At 44.9% G+C, this 16,668-nt stretch overlaps 1 protein-coding gene across 6 annotated transcripts in view; it reads right to left on the minus strand.

Moving 5' to 3' along the window:
- The window catches only part of CREB5 (cAMP responsive element binding protein 5), a 423,962-nt gene that overhangs the window by 255,071 nt on the left and 152,223 nt on the right, over positions 1–16,668 (minus strand). For all 6 annotated transcript variants that reach the window (XM_013985749.2, XM_021078565.1, XM_013985747.2 and 3 more), the window contains one exon: positions 2,901–3,073. In XM_013985749.2, coding sequence (XP_013841203.2) covers positions 2,901–3,073 — 173 coding nt within the window. The remainder of the gene's footprint in view (positions 1–2,900; positions 3,074–16,668) is intronic.

Raw genomic sequence — 16,668 nt, forward strand, 5'->3', positions numbered from 1 at the left:
GGTTTCTATGGCTTTTTTGCATTTCTACCTGTTGTGTTCTCCTTTGGCTCCGTGCCTGCTCCAAAAGTAGGAAAACCAAATGCTCGCAAGGATGCACACACTCTGTCCTCCAATTTCCCTGAGAACAGGCACTGCTTCTATTTCCCAGTCCTTCGTGTCAATGCCACTCCCAATCCGTTCAAACCTCGAAGTTTAAGTACAGCATGAGAGGAGGGGGCAGAAAGGAGGCAGAAAGGAAGGGGCAGAAAGGGGCAGAAGCTGAGCACAGGTCCCGGTGGAAGGGAAAGAGAAGCAAGAGCCAGAGACTGGAGGTCCCCTCCCCCTCCCACCAAGTTCCAGTCCTGAACACACCCACTGGCCGCAGCAAAGGAGCCCTGTGCGTGGGCACAGGTGGGTCCCAGCCTCTCTGGCTGGATGCAGCTTAAGCGCTGAGCCTGAATGAAGACTTTCATTGCTGTTTGCTGTTTTTGTTGGCCAGTAGCCATGGCAAACATTTGCAGGTGGCTTGGCCAGATTTTGACACTTAAATATTTGAGGTTGTGATAAAAATCAGAATATTACTACAATATGGTTCTGTGCAGCCTCAGGAAAAAAAAGAAAGAAAGAAAGAAAGAAAACTATCTGCAATTTCAAATGCTCATTTAAAGACACAGTCTCCAGAGGGAACGCATGTTTTAAAATAAGTACTCATTTCCTCTTTGCTGAGAGAAATAAAAGAGGCAACCATCCCCAAATGTTACCACCTAGAGTTTCATTCTGAATCCACTGACGAGATGGGTTGGGTTGTTCCGTGCTGAGCCCCACGATCATCCGGGCAAGGTCTGAGATGGGTCACGTGGAGAAAATGGAAATGACAGGCTGTGTGAGTTGGAACCAACATGGTGAGCACGATAGGGAAGGAGCTGAAGCAAAGAGCCTCCCTCAGGCTTGGCACTGAGACAGGTCCTAGCAGTGACAATTATCTGCTAGAACCCACCAGGAAAGGCACATCACGCTTCCAGGACTGGGAGTAAACGGAAGACGGAGTGGGTCCCAAGAACCAGAGAAGCAGCCCCACCTGTCTGGGCACAGTGACACAGCCTGGAAATGTCACCCAACTGGACAGCCCGGGGCTAGCTGGGGAAATGATTGACAGAGTCAACACCCGTCTTGGAATTGAGTGCTAACCCCTAAAAGATTGCTTTAGGAAAACCATCATGGTACCAACAATGGCCAAAACACTGAGGGCCTTCCGGGGGCAGAGGTGGGCAGGAGGCAGAACTCCAGGGGGGAAAGAATGCTGTAAAACCGCTAGTAAACTCCAGCACATTTTTATGTTTTTCTCCCCCTTGAAAGAAAAATAAAATAATTATAATTAGCTGGCCTAACTGTGAATTGTTTGCCCAAAGCCAGGCCATCGGTGTGAAGGAGTCCCTTGAGACTGCGATGCTGTCTTTAACCACCCCACCCTCTTAGTATATCACAGGTTCTTGCTTTCGATGGTGGCAACATTTGCTCCCACAGCCATTTGAAAAGAAGGGACATCTTTAACAGAGACACAGTGAATTTGGCCCTGGCTTCTTCCAACAAAGCCGAGCATTCAAATGGCCAGATGAAATTTTCTGTTTCTTGAATGGGAAACCAAAAGCACCCGTGGCAAACTCACAAAAATGGTCGTTACCCACAATTATCATTTGTTAAGGTTTATTGCCATACGTCACAACCCATCCTGATGGGCTGAGAAGTGTGAGTGACAAGGTGCCCTTTCTAGAACATTCTAAGGAGGGAATTCTTACAGGCATTTAAAACAAGGAAGGGAAAAGACACATTGGCTATAAATAGGGACAGCTTCTAATTTTTTTTCTTAAAATCACCATATCTAACATTCAACGGAATATTCAAACTTAATTCTGGTGCATATATCAAACACAGCAAGTTCCCTTTCCTATTTTAAACAGAGAATTCTGGAACAAAGAGCAAGCAGTTCTCAGCATCCAGTGATATAAATTTATCATAGCTCTTTGGCTTAAGTTACTATCTTTTCTTCCTAAGATCCCAAGCACTGTTAAATCTTTTATGTCTTTTTTCCTCTACCCTTGTAAGGGTGAAAATAGAGACACCACCCTCATTCTGGAGAGAGGGAAGCTGGGCTAGAGATTCTGCATGTCTAAGAAGCTCCTGGGTGATGCTGGGCCTCAGACCACACCCTGAGTAACAAGGGCTAGAGTAACAAGAGCTAGAGTAACAAGACGATACTCAGGACCGAGTGTCCTTTCCATCTCAGAACACGCAGTGTCTGGGACCATTCTACCAATTTTTCTCAAAGCCTCGGTACTGTATTTTTTTACATAAATGAGAGAGATAGGGTCTGCTTTCTTTGTGTTGTCTACTCCAGGAATGAATATGGACCTGAGCAGAGAAATGAGAGCCAACTGGTGGTACTAACAAGGAAGAGAAGCAAAGAAGAATGTTCGAGGGAAGGGGGACTGTGGAAACATACCAAAGACACAGGTGATGGGCTTAGGTCTTAGGAATGGAGGGACTCACTCTGCTGGGGAGGAGGCTGGATGGGTGAAACTTCCCTTTGCCATCCCCAACCACGTGTCCTGAGAACGGTGCTCTGCTCTCCATGGGGTTTCCCCGCGGTCATTTAAAAAAAATTCAAGAATCTTATTTGAAGAAACAATGACACAATGACTTGCTTTTCTCCCCAAAGTGGGGGTCAGAGAGCTTGCACCAAACATAAGACTCCCTCCTCCCTTTTCCCATGAAAACACCACTCTGCACTCTAGGCATTATCACACCAGCCAGGAAAACCAACATCTGTCTCAGCCAACCTTGGTACTAGAAACCAGGAGAAAGACCAGAACATTCCTGGAGCTCCAGCCAGGACCCAGAGACAGCCGAGGAGGTCTCCTTACCCGATCTGGCGGTTGGTGGAAGGTGCCTGTGTGATGACAGAGCTGGACTGGGGTGACGGCATGGCTTGCTGAATCACAACGCTGGTGTCATGGCTGGGCATCCGGGTGCTGCCGAGCTGGTGAGCTCCAGGCCCCGCCATGGCCCCACCAACCGCGTTATGCATCGAGATATTCTGCCCAGAGAAGACAGAGGGGAAAGGGTCAGAAGAGATTAATGCTTTATTCTACTTTCAAGCTCTCAAAGGCCAAAATGGGGAATCTGGCCATGTCAGCTAAATACAGAGTTATGGCTTCTGGCAAGCCATGGGTCCATTTATCTTGTTTAACTTACAGATATGAGGAGATGAAAAATAACTATTCACCTTAAGAGCAAAGCACATAAGAAAATACGTGGAAGTTCACTAATCGCCCTGCCGCCATCCTGGTGTGAGGTTTCCATCAGGGATGTTTAGTGCATATCTGCTCTGACTTGGTGTGGTATGTATTGCATTTGAAAATGATTTCTGTGATAAGTGCATAATACTGTGATTGAGTCAAGAGCCATTCAGCACCCTGCTTTGAATGGCAAGCACACTTGCCATGTTTTTTCAGTCCTATAAGAGTGGTCAACCACCTCCTTATTTTTTTCCAGGAAACTACTTCCCCAAACCATAATCCAGGTCCTCGTGACCCAAGTCAACAACCCAGGGAAAGAGGATGAATGACTTGAAAAGATGACATGGGGTCTAGGATCCAGTGACAAGAGCGAGAGTGACGACTCTCGGCTGTACGTCTGTAAGATCAATCCCTAGCGATTTTACGGAATAATGGAACACAGACGATTGCTTGTCTGTTTACTTGTTTACTGCCTTTCCCTCTAGAACATAGAATGCTGTGTTCATCGCTCTATCCCATGCTGCTTGGAGAAGAGCAAGTAAACACGCATTGCCTGCAGAACGTAGTGAAGAGAAAAATGAGACAGCTTGAGAGACCTAACTTCATGTGTTTATTGCCAGTGGCTTGAATGAAGCCTTCTCTGTTTAAAGGTCAAAAGTAAGGTACAATAGGCATGATAAAGCTGCTTAAAGGACAGTTCTTCCCAGAAATGAATGTCACTGGGACAACAAGAGAGGATTCACATTGAGGCAGAAGAGGGCGGAAATGTGAGAAATTCAGAACCTGGAGGGGAAAAAAAAGGTGCAAGGCAAAGCACCACAAGTGAACGGGCCTCTATAAACAGCCAGGTACAGCTCTTCAGCCCAGAAGGGTAGCGAAATCTGAGAGGTCCGTTGGACAGTGGGTTGAGGATGACAGGAAAGAAATGGAGTGTCGCTAGTAATTTCCTAGAGGAAAAATATGTATCTGTCTGCGCTTTGGGATTAGCCAAGGAAAAAAATAAACAAATGTTACCCAGGAGTACAAGAAGTGGCGCTTTGAAGTTCTTCTGCAAAGAACAGGATTTCCTGCACTACGTGTTAAGTGATGGTGATAACATATAGGGTATTTGGGGTGGTTGTATCCATCACATTGCACCTTTCCCAGGTTTCTGATTTCTAAATCCTGACCACACAATCTCTCAGGAGTCCAGATGGAAACTGGGCACCTGGCTTGGACTGTGAGCCGGCCATGCTGTCGTGGGAGTCCAGAGGCACGAACAGGCACATATATACACACACGACCCAAAGGCTCCTCTTATACCCTGGCAGGGCTTTCTGACATGGGAAAATATTGTGGTTGGTTAAAGTAAGATGAAAGGAAGTGGGGACTTGTATTGGGGTGGCAGGGCAGGGATATGCTTGAGTTCTTTTTATAGGCTCAAGAGGCATAGAGAACCACACAAAAAATAATAGCGCAAGTAAGGATAATTGCAATTTCTTTGGAAAGTGAAGCTTAACGAACTTATTTTCCTAGGTCTTAAAGGAGGTTGTAATGATGTAAACAATTATGAGCATTATTTTTGCCATTGTTTAGATCCTTAAAGATACTGAAAAATGTTCGTCTGGCTCATGATCACTTACTTTAACAATAACAGAGCTGAGGCACAGAAGGATCTCTGGCTCTCTCTTTGGAATTACTTCTGCAATGCTGTGCTAGCAAAAGTTATCGACGGAGATAAACATTTTTAAGAAATTATCTAAAGCCCATGCTTTATTCATGCTTAGTTTTCACTTAACTGTCTAGGATCCCATCTAGGATATCACGGTCCATTTATTCGTCAAGTCTCCTTAGGCAACTCTTAGCTTTGATAATTTCTTTTTTTGTTGTTATAACTTTTTATTATTCTTTTTTTGATGTACATATTTTTTAATTAAAGTGTAGTTGATTTACAACGTGGTGCCAATTTCTGCTGTACAGCAAAGTGACCCAGTCATAAACACACACACACACACACATATATATTTTTTATGTTACCGTCCATCATGGTTTATCCCAATAGATTGGATATAGTTCCCTGTGCTGTACAGTAGGACTTCACTGCTTATCCATTTTAATGTAATAGAACCCACACTCTCAGTCCATCCCACTTCCCCCCTCCTTGGCAACCACAAATCTGTTTTCCATGGCTGTGAGTCTGACAGTTTTTTAAATAATAATCTCTTTAAGTTCATGAACAATGATATAAAATCTCTGAACCCTCCTTAAGTTACCTTTTGGCACCTCTTTCTTTTTTTTAATTTTAATTTTTTTCTTTTTCTTTTGCCATTTCTAGGGCCGCTCCCACAGCATATGGAGGTTCCCAGGCTAGAGGTTGAATCAGAGCTGTAGCTGCTGGCCTATGCCAGAGCCACAGCAACTCGGGATCCAAGCCGTGTCTGTGACCTACACCACAGTTCACAGCAACGTCGGATCCTTAACCTACTGAGCGAGGCCAGGGATCGAACCCGCAACCTCATGGTCCCCAGGTGGATTCGTTAACCACTGAGCCACGATGGGAACTTCCTGGCACCGCTTTCTTATCATCCCCATACGTGGTCCCCACTTCCTGTGAATTCACTGTAAGCATCCTTCTTCTCTTTCTATCTTTCCATCTCTTCTTCCACCCAACTACTGTCTTCTTCTTTCCTGGACTGGACAAGGGATCTCCTAACTGGTCTCCTGTCACTGACTTTCACATCCCTTCCTCCTTTTTCCCGTACCACAGCCACAGTCACGTTTTCAAAAGGCCCAAGTCATCACACTGCGCACAAACCCCCTACCTTGGCCACCCTTGCCTTGCTTCTTAGATGGTTTCTCACAGTTCACTAGACACTGCCAGCACTCTCTGTGTGATCTCCAAAGTCTGTGTGAGAGCCTTGCCACCTCCTCAGCTCATCTCACACCACTTCTCTTGCTCTCTGTGATTCATGCCACCCACTGGAATTTTCCTCCTCTCATACTGAACATGCTGCATTTCAGCACAGAGCTAAATGTGCTGTTTTCTGTTCCCTGTGCTCTTCCCCTGACTCCATCTTCAAATCGCAAATGAAGCATCATGTGAGAAAGCCTCCCCCAACCGCTCCAAGAATGGGAACCATCGCCCCTCCTTCACAGCGCTTTTCACAAGCTTACAATTGTTTTCAATGATTTGATCGATATAAGTACAACGAGATAAGGGACTAAATCTGACTTTACTCCCCACCGAGTTTCCATTGCCCAGGTCAGTGCCTGGCATTGAGCAGGCACACAGTGAATATCGAGACAACGAGTGAGCGATAAAATGACATTGCTAGAATACTCAGTATGATGAAATCCTATCTTGTATTCCCTGGGCAGTTTTTGAGAATGCTAACTTTCTTATTTATTTACCTTCAAATCTCAAAGTATGCTCACAATAATAGATGTTAAGATATGTTAGATGTTGGGAGCTCCTGTTGTGGTGCAGTAGAAACAAACACCACTAGTGTCCATGAGGATTTGAGTTGATCCCTGGCCTCGCTCAGTGGGTTGGGGATCTGGCACTGCCGTGTGCTGTGGTGTAGGCTGGCAGCGACAGCTCAATTTGACCTCTAGCCTGGGAACTTCCACATGTTGTGGGTGCAGCCCTAAAAAGCAAAAAAAAAAGATATGTTAGATGTTAAGATACTTGTTTCATTATGGTCTAGAGAGACAGAGAAGACCAAAATTAAGAAGAAAGCCACTTGGAGTTCCTACTGAGGCATCGTGGGTTTGATCTCCAGGGCAGTGCAACAGGTGAAGGATCCAGTGCTGCCGCAGCTGTGGCATAGGTTGCAGCTGGGGCTTGGATTCAATCCCTGGTCCAAGAACTTCCATATGCTGCGGAAGCGGCCAGAAAAGAAAGAAAGAAAGAAAGGAGGAAAGAAAGGAAGAAAGCCAGCCACAAACATGGAACAAAGATTAGACAGTAAAGTCTTTTTTTAAAACATTTTCCAACAGCATTTGTTCAAGTAGAGCCTTTGAAAAAATATTAAATGAGACCCTGAAGGAAGATAACAAGAAATGAGCATCAAGTCTTTGAGCACTCTGGCTCAAGCGATGTCCATAACCATTCTTTATCTCCACCAGGAAAACCAAGAAAAACTTGGTTCAAAGTTTTAAAACTTGGTGCAAAAAAACTGGTGTGAGTTCTTCAGAGTAAAGCATGTTAAATGAGAGAAAGAAGTATGTCTCCTCTCCAAAAGTTTTAAAAATCATCTTTGAGAATCATTAAAATTAATTTTAAAAAGACCGTCGGGGCACACTTCCCCTCTCCCCCACCAGCATTTTTAGGATATCTCTTTGTCTCTGTGATTTCCATCTGAGATGGAAAAGGCTCCTGAAAATTAGATTCTAATTTTTCAAAAATCTCCTTTCTGCCTTACACATGCAATCTGCAAAGTCTCCAGGCTCCTTTCCCCCAGACCCAGAAAGTAATTTTAAAACATTTTGGAAAAATAAACAATTTAGGCAAGCATTATCATTCCACTTTGAGAGAAGATGATTTTTTTTCTTTAAACATTACATAGTAACTCAAACATGAAATTATTTTCACATTTTCCCAATTATGGGTTCAAAACCTGTCTTCCTTGATAAAAGAATGGCATTTTATCTTTAGACAAATTAAATATCCAATTTCAAAAACACAAAGAGTGACTATATCTCGCTGAGCTATTTTTGTGAGTATAGGTGCTTCGACTTGGAGCTGGTGAAACAATGTCACCAAATCGATGGACTGATGTCAATACACAGGGAAGGATCTGAAGTGTTGCTGGAGGCTCAGCCTTTGGCCTTTTCTGGTTCAACATTTTTATCAACAGCTTGGATGAAGATGTAAAAATCATGCTTGTCAAATCTGCAGTTGACACAATGTTGGGAGCCACCACTAAGATTCTGGAGAGTAGAACAAGGTTTGACTTGAGCCAAATGTGTGATCTGGCCTCCAAAAATGCTAACATAAATCTAGGTTGTTGTAGGAGAAGGGCAATGTCCAGATCAAGGGAAGTAATTATTTCACCGTTGAGCGTATCGGACTGACTACATTTGGGCACCACATTTTGAGGGGGAAATTGACAAATAGGAGGGAAGGAAAGCAATGGAGGCATCCAAAATGCATGGCAGGAAGCATGGTAGAGGAATCAGGGAAAATTTAGTCTGAATAAAAGGAGACTTAGAGGTCATGCTAACTGCCTTCAAATATTTGTGGGATTAGACACAGTCTATGTTGCTCCAGAGGGCATAATTTCAAAAAATGGGATCATAACGACAAAAGCCAACAATAACTACAATTTAAGCACCTATTGAAGCAGCTATTATGGTAGATGTTTTATAAACTGCACCTCTAATCTTCACAATGACCCTGTAAGATAGGCATTATTTTCCTAATTTTAAGATTAAAAAAAAAAAAAGAGTAAAACTCTATACCATCACTAATACCATTCCATGCACCTCTGGCCACACTCACTCCTTCTGGACGGATGCTTTAAAAGAACAAATTCGACCTTCTTTTGTCATCAATTTACCAATATGTAGGGAGAGCCAAAGACAAAACAAGTTGCCTTATAAAATACTAAGCTTCCTAGCATTAAATTAAAGCCAGTGGGGACTAGTAGCCCTCTGTCAAGGATGCCACCAAGAGGATTCCTGGTGGCAGGAAGGTGATGGCACTAGGTAACCTCCAAGGTCTCTTCTTGCTAAGATTCTCGCTTTTGTAGTACATAGTTCATACTTTGGCTCAAATGCTTCCAAATGATTAGTAATGTGTGATAATATTGAAAATATACTGGCTTAGGAGTTAGGAGGTCTCTTGTAGTCCAGTCTCTCTACCTCTTCTTGTAGCCATGTAACCTGCATAAATCATTCTGCTTCCCTTGGCTCCACTGCCTCATCACTAAAAGGAGGGGGGGTTGGACCACATGGGCTCCATGATATTTTCCAGCTCTGATACACCACAAGTCTTTCTGTGTTACATTTTATGAGACACTAAATATCCAAACAGACTTTTTAGACTCTGATTCATGGGCCTACAAACATTGATTTTTCTCTATAACCATACGCCTTTGCAGAAATGAGCCTTCCTGAAAATTATAGCTTTCCACCAGACCCAAGGGATCATGATTCAAGAAACAGATCCAACAAAAAGTAAAATTTCTCAAACATCAAAGGTGAGAAAGCTTCTCAGACAAACCATCGTCACCTAAGTTTTCATCCCCTTTGGTTCAAATTTCTCCGCATGTCCCTGGCTTTCTCCTTCCCTTTATGCCCTGCACTATACCCTGCTCTCCATTCACTGTTGTTCTGAGACATAAAGGGTGTGAATGGGATGAGAACCTTAAGGGTAATAATGAGTCTTGATTGCATAGTCAGGGAGCTTGAGGTAGAGTGGTAATTGTCCTTGTGCATGCATGGGCTTGGAATACAATATGCAAAAAAACAACCTGATGTATAGGAATATAAGTCCATGCTCTTACAAATAACTATAATTTCAGGGTGTGGTAATGAAGGATGAAGGGATGTGGACCACAAATGGAAGTGAAGGTTGGAGCATACCCGGAAAAACGATGTTGATTCCCATACAGTCCCCAAATGTTATCTTCAAATCTATATTCTTTCCAACTGCCAAAGTGTGGAGACTTTGTAAGTTTCTCCACAAAGTGCCAGGGTCATCCTGACAGGCGTTTACAAGTTGAGTTGTGCAATCTTGGAATTGTCTGCATCTTAATGAGGCCCGGGCAGTTAGGAAGACTTTCAGAACTTCCCAGATGTAAACATCCATGAACTGCATCCAAAGGATGTCTGAGACAGTCACGGAATAACCAAGGTTCTGACATTCTGGAAGATACTAGGCTTTCCGGAGGTGCAGGAGGGATTCTGGAGGGTCTTGACTCCTCCTTGCTGGTGCTCTCAGGAGCTGGAATAGTATGAGTGTTTTGCATCCTACTGAGAGGGTGGGCTGCTCCATGACAGAGGAGACAGTGAGGTATTGGAAGAGGCTGGGCAGGGGGTGCGTGAGCCCAGGGGCCATACAGCCTGCCTCTCTCTCCTAAGCATAGTCACACAGTGCAAGATGGACCACATAAGAAGCCATCTCAAACAAGCTCCACAAGAAAGGAGAGCACAGGGCACTGTGAAAACTCCAGCCTGGACATGCACATTTAAATCCTTTTTCTTTCTTTCTTTCTTTTTTCCAGAGTTTGCCACTTATCTCTGGAGAATTCTAAAAGGAAGAAAGGTACAGGAAGAAAACATGAGCACTGGCCTCCAGCTCAAGTGTCCTTCAGCCCTGTATCATCTAGGGCATGTTATTTAAGTTCTCTGAGCCATACCTTCCTCATCTTTAAAATGAAGATAACCATCTAATGGACAGGATTGCAGTGTGCTTCGCATGAGATAACAGATGTTCCATCACAGTGCCTGACAGCAAATGTGTACTTCTTCCCTTTTCATAACGTTCAGAATGTGAGGCTCAGAGAGTGATGGTTCATTCTGGGTTGGCTACTCCCTATGACTGATATTAACAGAAATATTATAAGCAATGGCTAACATTTACACAGCATGACCATGTCAGAAAACTGATTTAATCCTTATCATCAGGCTAGGAGTTTGGTAGGATTATTATTCCCACTTTACAGATGAAGAAACTGAGGTTGAGACTTGCTCAAAGTCACACAACCAGTAAGTGGAGGAGCTTGGAATGAGGCAGTGTGGCTGCAGAATCCATGTTGTTATCCACTAAGCCATGCTGACTCTACAGTCTCTCTGTAAAAATATTTTCTGGTGGAAGGTGACACGGTAAAAAATAAAGTGTACCTGATATCCTTTCTATGGATATTAAAAGAAGTTATGAACTGATGCTGGCATGTGAACCTGAGAATTGCAGTCTATCTGTCATACCACTAATCTGGATCAATGTCATCACCACTGTCTTCACACCTAGAAAAGCCTGGGAATACACCATTAATTCATTTCAAAGTGATTGATTAGCGGCCCTTGTCTGAAGGTCATGTTGCTGGCAAAGGCATTTCTAAACTGCTTTACAATGAATAGTGCAGATTAGGATTAGGGGAGGGAAGCTGTCAAAAAAAATAGGGTCGAACAATACTTCTATCAAACTACCAAAACAAACAAACAACTGTCCTGAGCTCACTCACTGGTAAGAGTTCCAAACTCAGAAAAAGCCTGAGAAAGACTGCTTCCCTGATGTCTGGATCAAGTTCCACCTCTAAGGCAACATCCCTTGCAATGGGTAGAAAGGCAGCCTGCACACGGCTGTATCCCTCGGTGGCCCTAGTCCACCCCCCCAGGGAGCAGGCAGCCCCCCAACTCCCCGCCCAGGCCAGGGGATGGGGGGTGGGGGCTCTAGATTTCAGTCTGCAGGATACAAGCAGTAAGATCCCGTCTGACTGGTCTATGCTCTTCTCCAATCCCAGCCCTCCTTTCTAATACTGGGTTTGAGGCAATGGAGCCCTAAACCATCCCTTGTAAGCATTTTATAGCTATTCATTTAGTACTGTAGTAAAAAATGCTCAAGACAATAAATGTCTTCTCAGGTGCCACCCTTGACTGTGAGAAACAGTTCTGGGGTGTCTCTCAAAGATCCTGCTCCTTCCTATTAAGATTCTCAGGGTCTTAGACCGTCCGGGTCTCCACCTTCATCTCCGTGTTACAGGCTTGGTAGCTTCTGCTAAATGTAATCATATGGGATACAAGGGACAGAAGGATGCAAGTATTTCATTTGGGTTACTTAGAACTACATGGAGCAAATTTCTGGAGTTGCTGTATCTACAGATAGCCTGGAAGTTAGAAACTAGTCTAACACACTGAAAAAGATATGGAATGCACTCACTGGTCGCTGGTAAAAGCTTCCTCATTTCTCAAGCATCTTCTTGCAGAAAGCTGTGCATTCCAGCCTGGCACCAGCCTTCTTAAACCCTTCTGCAGGCCATCCGTTACCTCCTACCTGTACTTTTGCCTCGACTTCAGCCTTTTCCAATCTAGTCCCAATCGATCTTCCCCACATCACCTCCTGGCAACCCATCCTCCCCATCCCCTCGCCTCCCACTCTCACACACAGACCTTAATGCCTCCTGACTATTCCGCACCGTGTCATGTCTCTTTTTCACCTTTGCGCATAATACTTCCTCTGGGCAGTCAGTTCATTCATCAAGATCCAGCTCCGATGCCCCCTCCTCTGTGGAGCCTGCCCCCCCCCTCCTCCTTCTGGCCCCCTTGGTTGTTCCTTGCTCTGCTCTCCCACAGCACCTGGTCCACGCCTCCATTAGAAGGCCTGATGTATTTCCAAGAATACTTCCTCCAGGACACTTGAAAAAGGGAACATTCCATGTTTATCTGAGAAGAGCCAGTGTCTGCTCCATGACACGCACTTCGTGATGTGCAATAAATTCAATTATTCGGGGAATAAACGAGTAATGGGTGATCTTGAGTAAGTTTATAGCTTCTCTTGGCTTCAGTTTTCTCATCTGTCCCATAGGAACACCCCTACCTCGTAAGATTTTTATAAAGATTAAATTAGGTAATATACGCAGAGAGCTGAGTACAATGCTGGGCACATTACATGTCCAACAAACGTTTGCAGTCATTACCGTCCTTGGGAGAAGGATCACGACGACTGCCAGTGCTGATACCCCCGCCCTAACTAACGACACCCTCCCTTGCTACTTCCTACCGCAGCACCCCAATCCGCTCCTTCAGAGCCTTGTCACAGCGTGCACCTGTGGTCAGTATTATTTCCAGATTGCCGTATCATAATCAACTAACCACTCCTTTGCCCTCCATCCCGTACCACACATACTTCTTCCCAAGCTCCTACCACACACTGGTCCATTCGCTTATACGCTTAAGGTCAGTTTTCCCCTTCTAGCTGTGAACCCTTCGGTGACAGGGACGGAGTCTAATTTCATATCATTGTCCTCAGGGCTTAATACAATGCCTATCACCTGTCACATAGATGTTGACTGACTGAGTACACAGTACATGTAGCTCAGGCTGTGGAAAGAGAAAAAAGAAAAGAACTCTCTTGGAGGACCAACCATTGGGAGGGAATATGGAAATTTAGGGATCGAAGGGGATGAAAAACAAATTAATCTGAAAAATACCTTTACACACACGCTATAGAAGGAGGAAAGGACACATCATCTAGAGCCGACCAGACTCTAGTCTGGAGGCCAGAGGGCTAGGCAACAGGTCCGGGTTTCCGTCTGATCCACCACTAAGCACATGATCTTGCTTAACTTCTTCAGTCTGATGATGCTGCCTCCATCACGAGCCCCACAGCCGGCTTCTCTTGATTTCCCACAAGAGAGCTTTCGCACTGCTTATCCTGATCCCACAGCAGCTTCCTAGGTCCATTCACCATGTTATAAATTCCAGGCAGGCGGGGACAGTGCTCGTCCCGTGTCCTCTTCTTATCACTAGGGCCTAGCCCCGTGCCTGGCACATGACTCAGTGACTGATGACTGAAAGGACAAATGAATTACAATCTCTGAGGTGACGATATGGGAGTAATGAGCCATCAATCTACAGTCTCCTCTTGTCGTGGCTGGGCACACGGTCATCTGAAGCCCAAGACATAAAGAGAGACTATGTGCTGGTTTGAGTCTGGTAAGGCAACACACAGAGCCCGGAACACACTCAGCAGGCTCCTCGAATGGACCACGGGTCCAGTCAACTCAAACCTGAGCACCAGACGGGCCTTTCTCAGCAATCGGAAAACAGGAAAAACCAATGCGAAATGATGAGAAACAAGCAAAAAACTGGGGGTCCTGAGGCAGGTACAGGAAGGGTAAGTAGACGGCACGGATGGCATTGCCAGGCTCGCACTTCTGTGTGGCACAGGGAAGAAAAGCAGCTTTCGTATCAGGAGAGCAGCACTGAGCATACAGGCAGATGCTGAGAAGCCACACTGAGTACCTGTATGGCTGTGCAAGAGGCAAGCAGCCCGTTCTAGAATGACTGAACACATCTCGCTCCCTTCCTTACCAGAAAATGTCAAATTGCTAAAAATAAGAGTGCGCTCAAAACTACCACAGGGAGTGCTGAAGGTCTATTCCTTCAGCATTTCAAGGAAAATCAAAGCTTTACTTAACGGCCAGAAAGAGAACGGAGCGCTCTCTTGAAAGCTGCTAATGATACGCCCCAGGTCTCAGGAGAGACTTTTTGCCAGGCCCCCTCTCCCAGCTATGCTCTCCTGGCACAAAGAGCTGGAAGGTAGGGGCTGGCCCCTAAAACGAATTTGCTGGAAAACTCCCTTGCCTGGGGCACTGGCTGAGCCTCTGCCTTCCTGAATATCTGGCAACATTATGCTCGGAACATAAAATGGAAATGGGACCTTCAGTGGCAAGAAAATGGGCAACAAGATGGACTTCCCTCTGCAACAATGGAGAATGAAGAGCCTGCACTTCACTTTGATGCTGGTGGAACTGTGTGTGGCTTTGCTTTGTAAATTGTTCAGTGCTTCACAAACATGAGTTACTGTGAGGCTGTTCTAATGATCGATGTTAATTAAGTAGCATATTTCTATCCTGGAAAGTGGCTGTTGAATAAGTACCCTTGAATTGCCACTGCTTCCAAGGAAACTGAATCAGAGCTACCGGTACTGAAGTCTTAGAGCAAACCCCAAATGACACAACGTAATAGAGGAAATTGGTGAGAGATTCGGTCTGTTTTATTTGATGAATCCGAACATAAAGAGAGAACATTTTTCTCTGGACCATAGCAAACCAAACAGCACTTGTGTGGCACAGGAGAACTGGCCACAACTGGACATGACAGTCCCCAAAGAAGCTTCTGGAAGTCCTGTCTGATTTTTTTTTTTTTTTTTGGTCTTTTTAGGGCTGTACCCATAGCATATGGAGGTTCCCAGACAAGGGGTAGAGTCAGAGCTGTAGCCACTGGCCCATGCCACAGCCACAGCAACGCCAAATCCGAGCGGCGCCTGTGACCTACACCGACGCTCATGGCAACAGTGGGTCCTTAACCCACTGATCGAGGCCAGGGATTGAACCTGCGTCCTTGTGGATACTAGTCAGATTCATTTCCACTGAGCTACGACGGGACCTCCTGTCTGAATATTAGGAGTCAATTTTTAAAAATTTTCCTAGCAGTAACTTGGGTTGTCAGGATCCTTAGGTTTCCAGAAAAGTGCAATAGGGATCAATGAGATGGTTTGCATGTTTTTAGTGCCTGCAAGGTGCATCCCAAAGCCTACACAGGAACACCCATCACTGGACCTCATTTCCTACCCCCCTTACGCATTCACTCTGCTCCAGGCTTGCGCTGACCTCCCAGAATTCTGCTAACATGTGGAGCTTTGGCTCCTTCCTCTTAGCCTCCAGCTCCCTCCCTCCCATCTTCCAAATGTTTGCTCAGAGGTTACCTCCCTGGGAGGCCGTGTCTGAGGTCCCAGCCAGGCCACTCTGCTTGATGTTACAACTCTGCCTCCTTGAGTCCGCATGTCCCTTACCTAGCCCAGCTGTTCCCATTCATAATACCCACTCCTACCTCACTTATTCCAATCCAAAAGCACCAGACCATTTCTGATCCTTAGGCTTAAAACAAGAATTCAACAAAAGAAAAATACAAAAAAAATCCCGTGGCTCTATTTTTTTTTTTTTTTTTTTTTAACCACCAAGGATCTCTTTTATGACTTCCCTCCTTTGGATCTCATGTTTTAAAAACATTTCCTTAAAAGTCATGCCTTCATTTTTCCTATACATTTCTTGTCTTTTGAAGTTTTCACATTCCTTAATTTTTAAAATTTCATTTCACTGTCCTGTGCCATCAGACCTCCTGTTGCACAATGCTGAAAAGATTCTAGTCAAACAGAAGGAAACAGATGCATTAGTTAATCTGGCAGACTTACGAGTTAAATGGGCAATTTCAATTAGTGAGCTTGACTACTGTATCACAGGGGTCCCAGTAGGAAACAGACAGCATGCTTGAAATGGATAATTTGAGGAGTGATTAATAAAGAACTAGTTGTGAAGTTGTGGGCAGAGTGCTGCAAAGCATAAGGCATAGTGCAGGACCCTGGGGTCAGTTTCAGCAGAGAGCTATTAGCATCCTGAGGCTTCCAGGAGTAAGAGAAGGGAGAGGCTACCAGGACTCAGGGGAGACAGGAGGTTAGTGGGACCAGGGTGGGTAGAGAGAGCTATGTGGAGAGGTATCTGGTCACAACTGTGACCCTTGGTCAAAAGAAGCAAATAACCGAAGAAGCTGAGAGGAGAGACCCTCAGAGCCCCTTCGTCTCTCCCTGGAACCTGCTGGGGCAACCCTGTGGCCACTGGTCCAGATCCAGTGGGAGAACGCAGGTTAACAAAGGTACACATTCACATGATGTAAACAGGTCAGCTTTGCA

The sequence above is a fragment of the Sus scrofa genome, chromosome 18, assembly GCF_000003025.6.
Source record: "Sus scrofa isolate TJ Tabasco breed Duroc chromosome 18, Sscrofa11.1, whole genome shotgun sequence".
NCBI lineage: Eukaryota > Metazoa > Chordata > Mammalia > Artiodactyla > Suidae > Sus > Sus scrofa.